Source organism: Brachyistius frenatus, unplaced genomic scaffold, assembly GCF_029030835.1.
Source record: "Brachyistius frenatus isolate BFR_SWC_R1_liver_20210118 unplaced genomic scaffold, ASM2903083v1 Contig_2, whole genome shotgun sequence".
NCBI lineage: Eukaryota > Metazoa > Chordata > Actinopteri > Embiotocidae > Brachyistius > Brachyistius frenatus.
In genome coordinates this window covers 6015400-6033534 of record NW_027210601.1, presented here as the reverse complement: position 1 = coordinate 6033534, position 18135 = coordinate 6015400, and the positions used below count along the sequence as shown (strand labels likewise).

The window sequence follows — 18135 nt, the reverse complement described above, 5'->3', positions numbered from 1 at the left end:
TTTTCCCGTTTCATTTGACCTTGAATTTTTGCTACAAATGGTTGCATTTTGTGACCTCTCCTCTCTGAATTGTGGTGGAGTTGGCCTACCCCATTTGAGTCCCCTAGCGGAGGAAAATGGGCCTACAGTGAGAAATTGAAAATAAGGATGAGCGCCATGTCTGATCCTCCGCTTGAGGAATAGAGCGGACGGTAGCGCGAATATCTCCCGGGCCGGCGGTCCCTTCGGGTTTCGGAGGTGAATCATGGGCGACAGCGCTGGGATTCAGCAAGGTTCGCCGGCCATCGGAGCTGCGGGCCTGGTTCCGGCCGCTCCTGGAGCTGGGGGGACGGAGGGCTCCGGCGCCGCTGGAGGTTCCGCACGTATCGCCGTAAAGAAGGCGCAACTCCGCTCCTCACCGCGGCCGAAGAAACTGGAAAAACTAGGAGTGTATTCATCCTGCAAAGTATGCCCCATTCGCACATTGCATACTTTTGAAACACGGCAGTTTTGAGGTCTTATGATTAATTAAGGGTATTTCCTGGGCTTGGTTGCAATAGTTTCCAAAAATGCAAGCGCAGCAAAGGAAGCCATTGCCGCACATCAATTTTTTCATTTTGCATGCACGAACCAATTACTGAAGGGGCGATACTGAAAATCTAGAGGATTTCAGTGTTATTATTACATTATAACTCTTCAGCGGGTGCCTTTCCAGCTGCAAGCTGTCCAGTGGTTTTACAATGTTACTCTGTTTCTGTCAAGGTGGGGGGTTGGTGAACGTAAACATTGGCTTGACGCTGGCTTTTGGGAGTAGCTGGCTGTGTGCGCAAAAGGGGCTGGATTGCTCCCGCTGTGTGCGCGTTCGTGCGCCGTCTCGGGCTTTCCACAGGAAATTTCACAGTGTCCCCGCACCGTCCGTCAGAGCACGGTGGTAAATAAAGAGGAGTTTATTGGGCTTATGCAGCGTATGATCCGCAGAGAGGGACGGGGTCTTTGTTTTGACAGGGTGACAGCTGCTGGGGAGGCGGAGTTTGTTGTTGTTTCAACGCGCATGCTCAGTGCTGCACCTCTAGCTGACGGTGACCAGCCTTCTCTCCCCAACTTCTGTCATGACCAATCTTAAGTTTCACGTCGTATATCTGCTGCTGTGGCCCATTTAATATAAAATAATAGATTACTATCACAATGTTTAGTACCAGTAAGTATATGTGTGTGTGTATATATATATATTGCACAGATTAAAAAGGTTGTTAATTCAAAATTAAGTGGAATTTGACTTCCAGTGTTTGTTCCAACTTGCACTAATTTCAGCTATATATTTTACAGGCTGAAGGAGCTTGTAAGTGTAATGGCTGGAAAAGTCAGAACCCCCCTCCTACACCGCCTCAAACTGACCAGCAATCCAACACGGTCAACCTGCAGGAGCCCTGTCGGAGCTGCTCTCACACTTTGGGTACGTCAGCATGTCTACAAAAGCAGCTACAGAGGAGAGTAGTACCAAATAGAATTGAGTTAGAGGTATTTGAAGGGCAGGTATCTTTTTTTTCCCCCCCCTCACAGGTGATCATGTGACCCATCTTGAAAATGTTTCAGAAGAGGAAATGAACAGACTTCTAGGTATCGTCCTGGATGTGGAGTATCTGTACACATGCGTTCACAAAGAGGAGGATGCCGACACTAAACAAGTCTACTTTTCACTTTTCAAAGTAATTTCCTGCTTTTACTATCAATATATCTAAAAACAGGATTTTCAAACCTGCTTTGATTTCAAGTGAACATACTGTTTCTGTTTACCTTACAGCTGTTGAGGAAATCCATCCTACAGATGGGTAAACCGATGTTAGAAGCACAGGAGAGTCCTCCGTTTGAAAAACCGAGCATCGAACAGGTAAAGTACACGTCTATATTGGCGTCAACTGCAATACGAAAACAAGCCTCCACTCCAACTTGTTTTTTTTCATGTGTTTTCTAATCAGGGGGTGAACAATTTTGTCCAGTACAAATTCAGCCACCTACCATCTAAGGAACGTCAAACCATCATGGAGCTGGCTAAGATGTTTCTCAACCAGATTAACTACTGGCAGCTAGAAACGCCCTCCCAGAGACGCCAGAGGGTGCTCAATGATGATGCAGCTGGATACAAAGCCAACTACACCAGGTAGCAGCTCTACGCAGACCTCCTGTTCACCTGCTTTTGAAGCGTCTACAGCACAACTGTTTCTGAGATATTTCTGTGGCATCCTCGTTGTAGGTGGCTCTGCTACTGCAATGTGCCTCAGTTCTGTGACAGTCTACCCCGGTACGAGACCACTCAGATCTTCGGCCGGACGCTGCTGCGCTCTGTGTTCACTGTGATGAGGAAACAACTGCTGGAGCAGGCCAGACAGGAGAAGGACAAGCTTCCTCCAGAAAAACGCACGCTCATCCTCACACACTTTCCCAAGTAAGAGATACAAAAAAGAAATCCAAAGATTTTGGAAAATATGCAACAAACTTGAGACTAACTAGACAAATCTTCATGTATACTAATATACTACGCATGCCTGCAGATCCTCAGTATCACACCACACAGTGGCCACATATTTGACCAGCTTTTTCAATGCAGTGAAGTAGCTGTTGTGCTTTCTTTGCTCAGGTTCTTGTCCATGCTGGAGGAAGAGGTTTACAGTCACAGCTCTCCGATCTGGAACCAAGACTTCTTGGCAGGATCAGCAGGAGGGAAAATTCCAATCCACACAGGTGGATCCACATACACCCTCACAGACTTCACAAAAACACACACCCTTATTTATGGTCACACCTTTTAAAACAGACTCCTAAATTGCTTAACCTATTTTAGACCATGTAAAAAATGCCACTTAAGAACATTTTATTCCTCTTGCTCTGTAGTGATCAGTGCTCCTCCAGTTGCCCGGCCGCTGTACTACAGCACCAGTCCTGTGTCAGTGGACACATCCACCTGCGGCAGTGTCAGTCCTGCCAGGAAAACAGCTTCGGTGCTGGAGTCAAACCCAGGTATTACAGAGAAACCTGTAATTACTCGTAAGGTTACAATGATGCCAACTTGTTATGTACCAGCACCCAGCTAAAGCCAGACTTGTGTTTCACATTTAAACCATCTTTATACATTACAGTGGCAGGCAGGTTAATCTGCCTCTCTCCATCTGACCTAAAAAAAAACATACACTGGTCTCAAAATAGTCCTTATTTTTGAAATGGAATCTCAGTAATCTGCAACTTCTCTAAACTTATTTGAATGCTGGCTTCAAAGCTTTATCATCAAACAGAAGCTAAGTACACCTCAGAGCTGCTCCTAACGTACTGAAAATCAACAGTTGTGCCATCATGCATAGGCAGTAACTGAAGCTGAGGCCGTAGTAAGCTGCCCTTAAATGCTGGTCAACTTCTCTGCTGGTGACAAGATGTAAAACAGACAGTCGATGATGATGATGATGATGATGAGCACCTTCCTCTGTGTCCGTACACTCTCATAGTCGGAGAAAAGCGTAAACCCTCTGAGCCCCTTCACCATGAGGAAAACAAGAGACCCAGGGTGGTGGGTGACATCCCCATGGACCTCATAAATGAAGTAATGGCAACCATCACTGACCCTGCCGCCATTCCAGAGGTAACCAGTTATTCTTCATGTGGATCCCCGTCAGCCTAAAATGAAACAACCTGCCATTGGTAAATTTAGACAGTTTGGGCAGAAACAGTCTAAGAAATAAGATAAACTTCGTCCCACCAACTTACAATTGGAAGAGAACATTTTTTTTTTTTTTTAGCTAGTACACCCAGAGTATGTAATATCCAATTAAATTCTCTAGCTGTTGCTATAAATGATACAATGTGAAGTGGGTACGACTCAGCCAGTGCATGTCACTACAGCTTCAGATACGCAGCTGTTCTCCAGAACCCTCTGCTGTCTACCAGTCAAAAAATATAAAATACCAAAAACAAGTTGATGTGACAAATTTAACCTGGCCTCTACCTGACTCTAATTAAGTTAGTGTGAGTTACTTATTGTGGACCTGGTACCAAGTGTGATAATTTCCATATGTTGGGAATATGATTTGAATTATCTAAGATTTCGAAAAGATTTCGAAAGACACTGCGCGGCTGCTTTACACAATTATGCTTTGTAAGTCCACAAATACCATTCAAGCCTTTCTTGGATTTACACACAGTGCATTAAAGGCAGGTTTGTCAACCAACATATGGCATCATACGAAAGTGTTGTGGTGTCTAGTGCTCTGTTTTATGACAACGGGGACAGCGATGATGAGAACAACACGATCATCCTGATTTTCTACCTCCCTTCCTGTGCAGACCAGCCTGCTGTCAGCTCATTCTGCACGTGACGAAGCTGCCCGCCTGGAGGAGCGCAGGGGGGTGATCGAATTCCACGTCATTGGGAACTCCCTAAACCAGAAGCCCAATAAGAGGATCCTGATGTGGCTTGTCGGCCTTCAGAATGTGTTCTCCCACCAGCTTCCTCGCATGCCCAAGGAGTACATCACACGGCTGGTCTTTGATCCGTGAGTGTGACTCTCCTTTATTGTCGCTCATCATGTCCAGAAATGTCGCACAGCCTCATTCTGACTCAAATGAATCTTTTTTTTTTCTGGCAGGAAGCACAAGACGCTGTCGCTAATCAAGGACGGTCGTGTGATCGGGGGGATCTGTTTCCGGATGTTTCCATCACAAGGTTTTACAGAGATTGTCTTTTGTGCTGTCACTTCCAACGAACAGGTCAAGGTGAGAGGACTCCCTGCTTTACTTATCAGTTTTTTTGTGTGTTTAGTTATATTTGCATGGCCAGTTTTAACCCTTTCTTGTTGTGGCTATGTGGTTTCAGGGTTATGGAACCCATTTGATGAATCACCTTAAGGAGTATCATATAAAGCATGAAATCCTCAACTTCCTCACTTATGCTGATGAGTACGCCATCGGTTACTTCAAGAAGCAGGTAACGTATGAAAATGTTAGATGACCCAAAACCATCTACTACATCTCTCCTGACCCTTTACTCTGTAAAGATACTATACATTATCTGCAAAAAGAACATTTCAAAATATGTCGTAAAAAAAATACGACGATTGCATTTGTTCTTGATGTCTTGGGTTGTGCTATTTTTAATACTGAATACTTCAAACTTTTTGACAAACTACACTACGTTTTCAGATGGTATTGAAAGTTTCTTAATGAAATTACATAAAATGTTAGATGGGTGCGTTTCTGGCACATAGCACAGAGAAACTACAGCCTGTGAATTCCAAGTTACGTCGCTTGATCAACATCAGCACCTGAGTTACACATGTTTTTGCGAGCATCGGTACATGTGCAATTGTAATTTCACCACGGACATGAAACTTGAGGAGAGAGTGAACGTCAAAACTTGTGTCAAATCTTTGGGGAACACAAAGAAGTCGCTGGCAGCCAAATCCGCTGAGTAGGAGTTGATGAGGAGCTACGATTGTGTTGTTGCAGCCCACAAAATTTCAATGCACGTTAACGGGAGCGTTGTCATGTTTGGTAACTCAATTGCCACCGCGCCACAGTTCAGGTTGTTTTTACCGAATGTTTTCCCTCCGACGCATCACAACATCAAAGTAGAACTTGTGTGTTGTCAGTCTGACCCTGGGGGACAAACTCATGGTACACAACCCCATCGATGTCTTATGGTTGCGCCTTTGACATAGTGCGCGTCCTTCAGTCTTGGACAGTAACGTTTTGCTTCTCTTGAAATGAATGCCACTTAAAACCCCTTACCCAGCTCACTGCCTCATCGCTATAGATTTTCTGAAGCATTCCAAGGGTCTCTTTTGCCGATTCTCAGGTTTGACACAAAATTTGATGAGTGCTCTCCGGTCATGTCCATGGCGAAATTGCAACCACAAAAACACGGGCAACGTAGGTGCTGATGCCAATCAAGCGACGTAACGCCGAATACTTAAGAAAGTAATCGCTGTCTCCGGCTCCCTGCACATTACTGTGCTAAACTTTGTTCGTTCACAACAGGACCAAAACTTCCTCAAAACGTTTTGATGGCAAGAAAACACATCTCCTCCCTTTCAGGGTTTCTCAAAAGACATCAAAGTTCCCAAGGCCAAGTATGTGGGCTACATCAAGGATTATGAGGGAGCCACGCTCATGGGCTGTGAACTGAACCCCAGCATCCCCTACACAGAGTTCTCTGTTATCATCAAGAAGCAGAAGGAAGTACGTGGGTGAAATGTGAATTAAATCTTTACATGCTTCTTCTTGTCCCTGGCTGCACTCACTCATCTTTTAATCCATCCCCATCTGTCTCCCTCAGATCATCAAGAAGCTGATCGAGAGAAAGCAGGCTCAGATCAGAAAAGTTTATCCAGGGCTGTCCTGTTTTAAGGATGGAGTCCGGCAGATTCCCATTGAGAGCATTCCTGGCATACGTATGTTATTCACTATTAATCGCACAGCTTACAGTATGTTTCTTTAACAACAATGTCACATTTATATTTATCTTTTATGGATGATTTCGGTGAAATGTGACTGTAATTTTAATTTCATTATGTCAACAGGTGAAACTGGCTGGAAGCCTGTAGGCAAAGGGTAAGTGTTTTCCCCACACTAGCAAGAAGCAGGGCTTCTAATCAAGGACTTCTGGTATGAACATAACTTAGCTCTCTTATACTGGCAATGATACAACCTGAGAGTTTGTCATTGTTTCTGTTCTTCATTTATAATAACAATTTGCATTAACAGGACTGGAAAACCCCTCATTGATGTCTTGAATACAACTCACACCGGACATGGACATTCGTTTTTCATCACCATCAGGCTCAAAATGTTCTTTTTTTCTGTCACTTTTGCTTCTTTAGGAAGGAACTGAAGGACCCGGATCAATTATACAGCACTCTGAAAACCATCCTCCAACATGTGAAGGTGAGGGCCAGACACATATACACGGACACTCTACATCTAACACGGGTTTTCTTTCTTATCATACTGGTCTTCTTTTCTTTTTTTTTTTATCCTAGAGTCACCAGAATGCCTGGCCTTTCATGGAGCCTGTGAAGAAAACGGAAGCACCCGGGTACTACCAAGTCATTCGCTTCCCCATGGGTAAGTACACCACTGACCACAGTTATCTGAAGGGGAGGAGACAAGTTCAAGTGGTGCACACTCCGCAATAGGCAGGCCTGCGAATTAACAACACCAAATAATAAAAGACAGAGCGACTCTGAAAGGTAAAGAAGATGAGATGAGGTTCAAGGGGGCTCAAGGAGACATGGGGCTCAAAGCAAGGAACCGAAGGGCTGCCCTCCATGTTTACTATTTTCTACTGCAGTGGTTCTCAACTGGTCTCGCCCAAGCAGCAATCAACAATGACATCCCCCATTAGTTTGTGAACTGCCGCTCTGAATCCTGAAGTTCTAATGTTGGCCGTCGGCATCTTGCTATTTTGGCGCCAGAAGTGACCGTATTTGGGCGAGTTGGGGGACGAGCGAGTGGTAGATCTGATAAAGATCCTAAGGACACTATGCCCCACCCACTGATAGCAGAAACCTGCCTGCACCACAGGCCTGTCTATCAAAAAGACACACGCCTCAAAATACCGCTTTTTTGATCCCTGATATCTGATTATTAATGGAATTATTTTTAGATGGACCACCAGAAAACTAATAAGAAGGAGTGACTTTAGCACATGACATAATAATGACTGATTGAAATTTTTGTCTTGCTTTGTATTTCATTAGAGAAGTTGAATGGGAGTCTATGGAACCAAAGCCTTTATGGAGCCAACCCTTAGTGGCCCTCAAGTTTAAGGCACTTAAGCACTGGCCTCATTTTTGAGACCTGGAAGCTACGTCCACTTTTATAGTGTATGGTCCGGCCTCGAGACCCCCATTTTTTCCTAGTCACTACGTTTTTTTAACCCCAAATTCTGAAATTTATGACCCACTTAAAATTATTTTCATTAAAAAAACAAAAAAAACAATAATACAAAAAGGAACGAAACTTATCAAACTAATCTGAAATTGGTAACTAATGGCTGAATAAAGCTTGCTACTGACGTGATGAACTTTTGGTCATTATTGTCATCACAATGCTGCAGCAAAGAGTGACTTCTTGTGTACTACATCATGGGAAATGTATGGCCTACAAAATTACTGTAGCAGGAGAAGTTCTGTAACTTCAAAAATAATGTTTAACCATTTTTTTCCCCTCTACTTTTTTTCTATGCACATCCATGAACAAGTCAAGATGGCCTTGCAACCCACTTTTTGATCATGACCCACCAGTTGAGAGCCAATGCTCTACTGTATGTCTCAATCCATTTAAAAGGAACTTTTATAAATGCCCATATCGCAGCACAAGTGCAGATCAGTTGGGAAAAAAACCTCTCAACATCACATTTAGCACATTCCAGTGGTGTTTTTTTTTTTTTACTGTTCAAGTGTAATAAAAACAAGAACCAAATGTGTTTTTTTGTTTTAAAAAGTAAAGAGCTCTGGATTCAATGGTGTAGTTCAACCACTGAGAGTGTATCATGATTCAAAAAGATGTTTAACTTTAATAAACAATTAATGTATCACCTTCACAGACCTCAAGACAATGAGCGAGCGTCTAAAGAGCAGGTACTACACAACACGCAAGTTGTTCATGGCTGACATGCAGCGCATCTTCACCAACTGCCGGGAGTACAACCCTCCAGAGAGCGAATACTACAAGTGCGCCAACTTACTGGAGAAATTCTTCTACACCAAGATCAAAGAGGCAGGCCTCATCGAGAAGTAAATGACAGGAAGAAGTTTCTGCTTCCCTTGACAAGGATGAGAGTCCTCAGACCATGAAATGGTTCAAGTTAAGTTAGAGGTAATGCAAAAGACAAGAAAAGAAAAGGACTACTGATTCAGAAACACATCTGAATGCAAAAGGTGCAAACAGGTCTCAGATCAGTACTCTTAGATTGTTTGATGCACACTGGCCCAGATCCTGAATCGGTAGCTGATATTTACTCTGAAAGATAGGCCACGAGGGAAGGCCTCATTGAAGAACTCTTGAGACTGTTTTGGATTTCAAACATAAGCATTGTGTCTTTGTATTTCATCACGTGTCCCAGAGGCCCATGGAGAGAAAGGACAGCAGAAGGTGGAACAGTAATACATATTAAACAGGGCAGAAAGGTTTTGGTAACGTGTGTTAAGATGCTGGAAGGCATCACAGAATGACAGCTGATTGGAGCTTTACCACCAATCTGACTTTGTCTCTCTATCTCTGTTGTTTTCATATTGCCTTTTTAGTGTCTGCCTCCTCCTCTCAGTTGACTCAGGTAGAGATGTCATGAGAAGTAACCACATCTGCAGTACAAAGTCATTACAAAAGTGTTACCTGTGAGGAAAGTGGCAGAGTTCAAGTTTTCCTGTCTGTATAACTCTATTCTTGTGAGCATGTGCGGCGTTAATGAGGTCAAAGTTTGTCTGTTATGAGTTCATCCTGCCAAAAGAGGAATACATACTTTAAATTTGTACAAATTTGAATTATTTTGAAGCACTCATACCCACTGTATATTTTAAATGTGTACATAACATATATTTTCTTTTTCAGAACTAAATAAATTATCTTTTTTTTTCCCACCAAGCCACATAGGGCCGTTTGACTATCGAAATGCACTTTTATTTTTCCAAGTATTAGTTAACATAAATAAGAGCATTTTCTTTTCCTCAGAATTTGTTTTACACATAAATTACACTGTCGACTACGGTCTAATTTAATTATTTAGAGTTTATTCTTATTTATGTGCTGTAATTTAGAAGAATTACGCTTAAGACAACGTCTTAATTTATTATTTCTTATTTTTGTCCTGCAGATGGAGATTGATAACTTTATACTTTGGAGATAAATGAAAACGATTGTGCAATAATATGTAGTTTTGCTGTTTTGTAAAAGGGTGTTTGTACTTTTCAAAATTTAGGAAAAAAAATACCTTTTGTAAAATGTCTGGAAAAATTATCTCATGCTCTTTGTACAATTGGTTTTAATGAGATAGTATTAGCCTATTTTATAGACTGAATAAAACAGAAGTGAGGCTAATTTTGTGTCTGCAGTTTTTCATCCAAGGAATAACAATTAATCCCACCTAATACATTGTTTTTAGTTGCAAACATGACTGAACACACCTTGTGTGCCGCTTTGGTGCTATTCAGGTTCAATAAAGGGAACCGCTAAGCCATTGTAAATTGAAATCATGGTATATTATTACTTGCATTGGCCAAAGTTTATTAGCAACAATGTAAAACTGAAGTTTATACCCTGACACCAACTGATATTGAACTAATCTTTGATGTGTTCTTTATTTTCATAGCACTTTTCAAAACAGTACAAAGTGCTTCACAGTTAAGAGTAAAACATTAAAGCAGCTGAGTAAATGAAGACTGCTTTGTTGTCGCCATACGGGAGAACAAACAGGACGCATATAAATCAGAATTTACTAAATGCAAATATGTACTCATATTCAGGATCGCATAATAAAATACATTGAAAATTTAAGATGACATTTAAAAGTAACGAATGTAGTAGTCTTCAGGAAACAGTCATTAGTATATTTACTAAGACATAGGAGATGTGGATGAGAGTAGAGCTTTACAAAATATGAAGAGAAGAAACTCATTAAAACAAATCTAAAAGTGATCACATTCTCTTCGTAACAAAGAAACACAAGCTTTAGAGTGACAAATAAGATCACCTGTCCAACTAAGAAATAACTTCAGAGCTGCCAATGCCAGACAACACAGAGTTCAGACAGGGCAAAAAAAAAAAGGTGGCAGCTTTCAGCGACACCCAACAAAAGACTCGTTGTACACCTCCAACGGCTGCTGGTTGCTCATTGAAATCCTCGATTTCTGAACCGACTTTTGCTTGAAAATAGGAGAGCGGAGGAATTGCAAGTCTGTGAACTTGTCTCCACGCCGCAGTTTCCTGTCGAGGTGTGAATAGAATTATTAACAATTCTTACAGTAAAAAAACAGTGAACCATATACAGCAAGAGCGGCATTAGTATGTAAACCCACGCGTTTAGTGATGGCTCCTTATAGTTGACCGTCATGCTGCTGCGCCGCTTGCGCGCAGGAACTGGGGTGGAGCATTGGGGATCAGAAGGGCGTGAGCCGCCGACGTAGAACTTGCGATAGGCTGCGGGGGACAGATTGGTCACATCACTCAAACTCAAGCCCCGCCCTGCTGTCCTTAAACCAAGCCCACCTGCAGAAACGTGAAGCAAGGTGTGATCCACAAGAAAGAAAGAAGGAAACAGGAGATGAGTGTATTCCTGTGCATACACCAGTGGACAGCTAGAACACAGACAGCATTAAAGACACGTGATAATGCAATGAAAATGTGATCTGCACAACCCATGTGCTCGATGATGCTGGTGACAAAAGGCTTTTGTCAGCGAATTAATACATCACAGTGACAGTGATATTTCATTCTAACATGCAGTTTTGGACAGAATCAAAAAATGACTCACGTTTCTTGCATGTTTTGATCCTCTGTGGCGTTTGGTGGGGTAAAAGAGGCGGAGCTTCACAGGAGGAATCTCCAAAATTGGACAGGACGTTGTCTATTCTCATCATCTCGGCTTCAACCAAAGGGCTGACAGGAGGCAAACAGTCCTCCCCAAGAGGATCTGGAAGAGCAAGGGGAGACCGTTTAAATTTTACAGGGATGGACACTGTATCATGGATACTGATATACAAAAGAGATGAGGCTAAATTTGTTACCTTGTCTGGAGCTGCTTATCAAATATTAATATTAAATAGTGCATAAATATTCACAGATATGATGCGAAACACTGTTCCTTTAACAGCCTTGCTAGTGGCATTAAAACCTGTTCCACAGTTACTAAGCAAGTACTGACCTTGATGATTTTCCTGTTCCAACCTTAGAGGGTCGGGGCTGTTCAAGAAAGTAGAATCAGGTGACTGATGGGGATGACCCTTTCCCTTTTCAGACTCTACAGCCTTGGAACTTGACTGTTCATCTCTCAAGACTACAAAATAAAAAAAATAATCAAAGAAACTGTTATTTATAGCCAAGAAAAATAGAGAGAATATCAACAAATTAAATATAAAACTGAAGATGACAGTGATATTCTGAATGCTCACCGGCTATCGCTTGTTTTGGAGGGACGTTTTCTTTCTGCTTGACTACCTTAGAGGGCCGACCTCTACGAGTGGTGATGACCTTGATTTTGTCAGGAGAGGTTTGTCTCCGTCTGGTCTTCCGAGGGACATAAAGGCTGTCCTCTGACTCAGAAGATGGTGATGACGAGCTGGAGTCACTCTGTTTGGACACCACAGGTGAACCTTTAGTTTGGCCCTTATCTTTTTGTGTAGTCTCTTCACAAACGTCTGTGGCCGGCTGATTGTCCTCTGCCTTGGCCCTGAACGGTGTGACGTGGACTGCCTCTTCGCAGTCAAAGTCAAATGTATCATTAAATCCCAGTGAGGTGTTGAGCTTATTGCCCTGTGGTGGAGGTGCTGTTTTGGCCCGTGTGGCTGACCTGTCCCGACTCTTTGAGCGGGCTCTTGATTTGGGGTTCTCCCATGGTTTCTTCAATGGGGCACGCTCTGGTTTGCGGCCTCTCTCAGGTTTCCGTGAAGCCTGTTCTGGATTGGAGCTGGGCTGCTGCTGGGCTTGTTTCCTGCCGGGCTGCTGCTGACTTTTTTTGGGTGGGGCAGGTTCAGGAGTTGAGTACTGGAACTCCTCAGTGTCAGTGGGGTCTACTATCTCTGGTTCTGCTTCTTGTTGCATTTGATTCGGATTTGTACCGTCACTGTGAATAGGACTTGGTATCAAAGCCCCAAAGCCGGCGAATGGGTCTCCCTTACTTAACAACTTCTGTTCTTGCACTCGCCCAGACCTCCTCCTGCTCCCTCTGTCTGTGCGCCGACGCCTCACACCCACTGTGGATGGCAGGGTAACCTGTCTGTCACATTGAAGTTGTCCATTCCTTTTGGAGGGGGGAGGGTCTATGAAGAAATAGACAAAAAAATAAACATTATAAACTATAATGACTTAATTTCAGGATTAGGATAAATGCAAAAGTGTATCAAAATACTTCAAACTGTACACAACGGCTGTGATGGAATAATGTAAAGATCTGAAGGACAGGCTAGAGTCTGAAAAACAACTATATTTAAAATTGGTTATGAATCATTCCTTAATGGAAAAATAACTTACGACCTGGAAAGAATGCTAATCAGTTACTCCCTAAATTAACAAACAAAATCAACCTGAATCACCAAATGTTACTTTTATTCATGCTGATTCTTAGCTGTGTAAACAGGATATATTTACATTACAAAATAAAATTGTGTATGTAATACCCAATATTGACTTGGAATACCAGATTATGTGTATGTATACCTGCACAGGTTGGCGAGGCTTCGCACAAAATAGGCTCATCAAGTTTCTGGCTGGTCCGCTTTCTTCTGCACATTGAAAAGCAACAAATCCCGAGAATCAACTCAGCAAGAAGGTTGTAACAAATTTTTATGTGATGAATTTATGATTTTAAAAAGGAAGTCAGTATATTTTTTATTATAGCACTTTCACAGAGCAAATGCAACAAAGCGCTTTTCAAGAATAAAAGTGGATCAAAACAGAAAACATTAGTAATAAAAAAAAACAATAAAAGAGCACAATAAAAACAAAAGCAACAGAAGACCATAAAAGCACACAAAAGTTAACAATATTAGACAGCACTTGGTTCGGAAAGGGCTCTATATGTGAGGACCTTAAACTGAATCCTGAACGTGATGGAAATCCCATGTAAAGAAGATAAAAATGGTTTTAATACGAGTTGTTTTCTGGATCTAGTTAAAAGCTTGGCAGCTGCATTCGGATCATTTGCAGACGGTCGAGGTTTAATTTGCTGAAGCTGGTGAAAAGGGAATTGCAGCAGTCCAGCCCTGATTAAAACGTGGATGATCATCTCTAACTCGAGTTGAGATACAACACACCTGAGTTTTCAGTTTTTCTTGACTGAAAGAAACATGTACAAGACAAAGATTTTGCAGTTGATCGAAATACATTGCCTAAGCAATTCTGACATCAAGATTTCAAAGATAAGACTGTAATGATGGTGATGACCTTCAGACACTAAGCATACTGTGTGAAGCAACACTAAGAACCTAAGAAGAAAGTTGATAGCTATCTAGTCCTTAAATATTGTGGAAATATACCATTTTGTCAGTACTATTTTTGAAGGAGACATTCAGTTGAATGTCATCAGCATAACAGTGATAGAAATTACTTTTAAATTTGCTATTAATATGACCTGAGGTAAGGGTGGCATATACAATGCAAATAATGTAGGACCCAAGACAGAAGCCTGGGGTGCACCACAATATAGAGAAGTCCACTTGGATATTTAATGACACAGAAAAACTCCCAGAGACATCAACCCACTGCCGAAGCCTTTCAGTCAAGATGTCATGATCGACAGTATCAAATTCAGCAGCAAGATCCAGCGGCACGAAAACAGAGCATTCACCTACATCATAAGCCATCATTATGTCTTCGGTGACTGTGCAGGGAGCTGTTTCAGTGGAACACTTTTGACAAAAACTGATTGGAATTTGTCTGAACTTTTGCATGATCTATTTTCTAACAACTTTGTCTATAATTTTTTTTTTAATAGAAGGCTGCTTAGATAAAGGGCTGTGGTTTCTGGGAAGGGATGGATGAAGGTTACGTGTTTTCAGAGAGGGCTGAACAACTGGATGTTTAAAATAAGATGGGACACAACTAGATTGCAGGGAGTTTTATTATAATAGTGACCAGTCATGGACCATTAGACTAAAGTATATTTAAAACCATGAACGTTGGAAAGAAAGCCGCAGGGCACGAGGAAAGATGCATGATGCCGACCAAATAAAAAAAGGTCTTGCACGAGAATAGCAGAGAAACAATATAGAATTGAAAGTCGAGTTTAATAGGCAGGAGGCGTAGTAGAAGAGGGAATAATCCCAGCCCTGACATAACTGATTTTATCCACAAAAGATATAAAATGACTGCAATCCATGTTTGAGAAAACAGGCACATCAGGGGGTGCAAGAGCAGGCAATGTTGCTAATGGTATCAATCAGGATTTCAGGGTTGCATTTAATGGAGGTGATTGGATTTGCAAAATAAGAAGCCCGTGCATCTTTAACCTGACTGACCTGTTGTTTAACCTGTTGTTATACTCATTAATAAGGTCTTTGTAATAGAGATGATGAACATAAGCTTCGGTGAATTTCCACAGTCGCTCTATCCTCTGACATTTATGCCAAACACACCAAAAAAATAAATAAAATCAATCCAATTTTTCCAGGGGTAATTTTTTATCAAAGATTGCATAGCAACGTGTGATAAAAGAGTGGATCAGACCAGCAACATCAGCATGAGAAGACAACACCGCGCTTGTGTTAAAGCTTGCAAAAAACTTCTTAGCTGAGGTTATTTAAGATGCAAGAGTGGTTTATATGTTAGCTGGCAGAGACTCTAAATTAAAGAAAATTTAAAAAAAAAAAAAACAACAAAAAAAACCTCTTACCTTGCTGGATCCAGATGATGTTGAGGTTCAATGAGGATGTTTGTAGGTTCAGTCTAGATGAGCAAACAAATAAATTAAATATTTTCCTGTAGGAGGGCATGCAGAATTTGAAAATGATTTCCATTGTTTACCAAGTTATCTGGGTGACTTAAATTCTCTAATTGAAGAAACATTTGACGTGGATAAGAAGAGCCGACAGGTCTCCAGAGTGTACCTGTGAAGCACTGGCTGCCAGAGCCTCCTGCTCTTTCAGCTTCCTCTTCAGCAGCAGCAAGTGAAGAAACAGGGCCTGTTGCTCCCTTTTCAGCTGCAGGATCACTGAATTGGCCTGCCTCACTTTCTCCTTTTCAGCTTGCAGAGCCACAGCCAGCATCTTGTTGTTCTGCTGAACGCCCGTAAGGATGGTGTGTATGGAATTGTTCACCCCTGTGGAGAAAAACATAAAAGGGCTAAATCCATCTGAATATTACCAATCCATACACTTCTGCATCCATCGTGGTACTATTTACCGATTACTAATACCCCCTTACATGTAGATTATAAATAAAACTTGATGTGAAAACGTTCTAAATGCAAATCAAACGGTGATAGTAACTGTGGAAGACAGGCTCTATTTTCCTTACCACTGCTTTTGTTTATTATCCTGGACCGTCCCCTGCTGGGAGCTGAAGCACTGGCCAGCCGTTTATTCCTCTTTTCCTTCATCTTCTCCTTGATGTCCTCCAGACTCTGCTGGAAGGACTTCTTCTGGACCCGTTCTTTCACCATGGCTCCGGATCTCTGTTCAGCACAATGTGCGGTGTTTTATCCATGTGCTCGAGAAGATGCCTCTTTGCAAAAACTAACGACGAAGCTAAGGTTCGAGCTAACAAGCTAAAGTCAGCACGCTAGTAAACGTTAACGTTAACAAAGGGCAACTTTCAGTAACTGCAGTCAAGACCGTGTATTTAAAAAAAAAAAAAAAACGTAAAAATGAAACCTACCAGGATGTGTTTCTCGACAGGCAATTTGGTTTGGATGGTATGTCTTCCACAAAACACGTTTTGAGGTTTAAATTAGGCACCAAAATAATCCATTTTAACGCAGCTCGTCCGTCCACCGAGGGCTGACGTTCGAATTGAGAGCCGCGACTGCTGATTGGTTGATACGTGAGAGAACGTCATTTCCTCTAAGAGAATTAACTGTTCGGTAGATGGCGCTGATGTATAGCTGAATGGAAACCGCATCTCCTTAACCGAGAGGGTGCAATCTGTTTGGTGCTCATTGTTCATCTTGCACATCCTATGAGGCAAAACGGTAGACCCCGACACACTGCAGTTATCGAATTATAATTCTTGGGCGTTTGAATCCGTCCCTTTTCCTTATTTTGCTGTCCGTCAATTGGAAACAAACAAAGTTGAGACTGCACCTCTGGAAAAAAAATGGAGGCATGGTAAACTTCTTCAAAAAAGGAAATTAGATTAAGACTCATCAAGGGGCAGGTCCATTCAGCACCTCCGAAATGAGAATTTATAATTGACTGCTGAAGATAAAAGCTGGAGCAGAGCTCTAGAAAGTGCTCCACTGCATGTGGATGGAGCTGATAATAATATTAATCTGAAACCCTTCTGACGGCAGTGTTTGAGTCATATTCCTTGAGGTTTTTCTGAAAGTTTTGTGGTTTGTTCAAACTGAGATTACACAGTAGCTCAGAAAGACAGTCAATTATTAGATGAATGGAAAATTTAAATTGAGCGAGAAAGTCTTTTGACACTCTACTCCAATGTCCACACTCGTATCTGCACACATGCGCCTACCTGCATGCATGCAACTGTCCTTCTTAACTTCACTCTGCATTCATAAGTATCCATTCCTACCCTTCTCAGGTTTTGCTCAATAAATGCTCCTTAAATATGGGATTAGTTAGTATTACATAGCCAGTCATAGTCTCATTTACTTTGCCAAGTCAAAGTCAAACAGGGCATGTCTGGCTTGGCAGGGCACGGGGAAGAAACTCGCACCTCTCCTGCGTGCCACTGCAGCTCATAACATACATTTGGTCCTTCTGTCAGTGAGGATCCAAGAGAGTGTCCATGCCAACCAGCTGAATGGCATATTTAGGCTACAGAAAGGGTTTGGGTAAAGCTTGGGTGTTGTCATTGTCGCCCACAAATGACTTCACCCAGGGGCCTGTGAAACAGGACTGTAGCAACTTTTAGGCAAGACCCTGGAGTTAAGCAGCTTTTGATTTCATTGACTTTTCTTCCAAATATTTGGTGCTTTGTATGTTCTCAGGGTTTATTTCCACATTGCTTGCATGAGATATCGCAGTTAAGCTTAATATGATCAAAATAAATAAAAGTTTTATTACAGATTAAAAAGCCACATTAACTGTTGCTAAAATAAATTTAAAAAAAATTGTAACAGGTGTGCCTTTTTAGTATGGGTTAGGTGGCTGAAACTGGCCTTAAAATGTGGGTATGCGTGCTCTGTTACAAAGTGAACCATACAAACCTGTAATGACTCACTGTTTGAATAATAACATCACTCCTGTTTGCTTAAAAGGTGTATTATTCTTACTAAAAGTAAGC

At 41.8% G+C, this 18135-nt stretch overlaps 2 protein-coding genes across 2 annotated transcripts; one reads left to right on the top strand and one right to left on the bottom strand.

The window, feature by feature from the left end:
* The first annotated feature begins 94 nt into the window (after positions 1 to 94).
* kat2b (K(lysine) acetyltransferase 2B) lies at positions 95 to 10053 on the top strand. The gene is made up of 18 exons (XM_069696304.1): positions 95 to 445; positions 1306 to 1432; positions 1540 to 1685; positions 1781 to 1867; positions 1956 to 2137; positions 2231 to 2422; positions 2615 to 2718; positions 2869 to 2994; positions 3474 to 3607; positions 4309 to 4517; positions 4611 to 4737; positions 4838 to 4948; positions 6058 to 6201; positions 6299 to 6413; positions 6543 to 6573; positions 6843 to 6906; positions 7002 to 7086; positions 8570 to 10053. The coding sequence occupies exons 1-18, from the start codon at positions 245 to 247 to the stop codon at positions 8761 to 8763; spliced, it is 2379 nt and encodes a 792-aa protein (XP_069552405.1). The 5' UTR covers positions 95 to 244; the 3' UTR covers positions 8764 to 10053.
* Positions 10054 to 10242: 189 nt separating this feature from the next.
* On the bottom strand, positions 10243 to 16584 carry sgo1 (shugoshin 1). Its single transcript, XM_069696319.1, has 10 exons — positions 16549 to 16584; positions 16189 to 16345; positions 15780 to 15991; positions 15566 to 15618; positions 13393 to 13457; positions 12129 to 12995; positions 11882 to 12013; positions 11492 to 11650; positions 11037 to 11226; positions 10243 to 10944 (listed from the first exon to the last, which is right to left on the bottom strand). Exons 2-10 carry the CDS (start codon positions 16331 to 16333, stop codon positions 10797 to 10799), a joined length of 1971 nt encoding a protein of 656 aa, XP_069552420.1. The 5' UTR covers positions 16334 to 16345; positions 16549 to 16584; the 3' UTR covers positions 10243 to 10796.
* Between the last annotated feature and the right edge of the window lie 1551 nt (positions 16585 to 18135).

Coding starts and splice junctions, on each gene's coding strand:
- sgo1 (XM_069696319.1), bottom strand. CDS start 16,333: ATGGTGAAAGAACGGGTCCAGAAGAAGTCCTTCCAGCAGAGTCTGGAG. Junction 15,619..15,779: donor TGGCAGCCAGTGCTTCACAG/GTACACTCTGGA, acceptor TTGCTCATCTAG/ACTGAACCTACAAACATCCT. Junction 12,014..12,128: donor TCCAAAACAAGCGATAGCCG/GTGAGCATTCAG, acceptor TTTATTTTGTAG/TCTTGAGAGATGAACAGTCA.
- kat2b (XM_069696304.1), top strand. CDS start 245: ATGGGCGACAGCGCTGGGATTCAGCAAGGTTCGCCGGCCATCGGAGCT. Junction 1,686..1,780: donor TCTACTTTTCACTTTTCAAA/GTAATTTCCTGC, acceptor TTTACCTTACAG/CTGTTGAGGAAATCCATCCT. Junction 4,518..4,610: donor ACACGGCTGGTCTTTGATCC/GTGAGTGTGACT, acceptor TTTTTCTGGCAG/GAAGCACAAGACGCTGTCGC.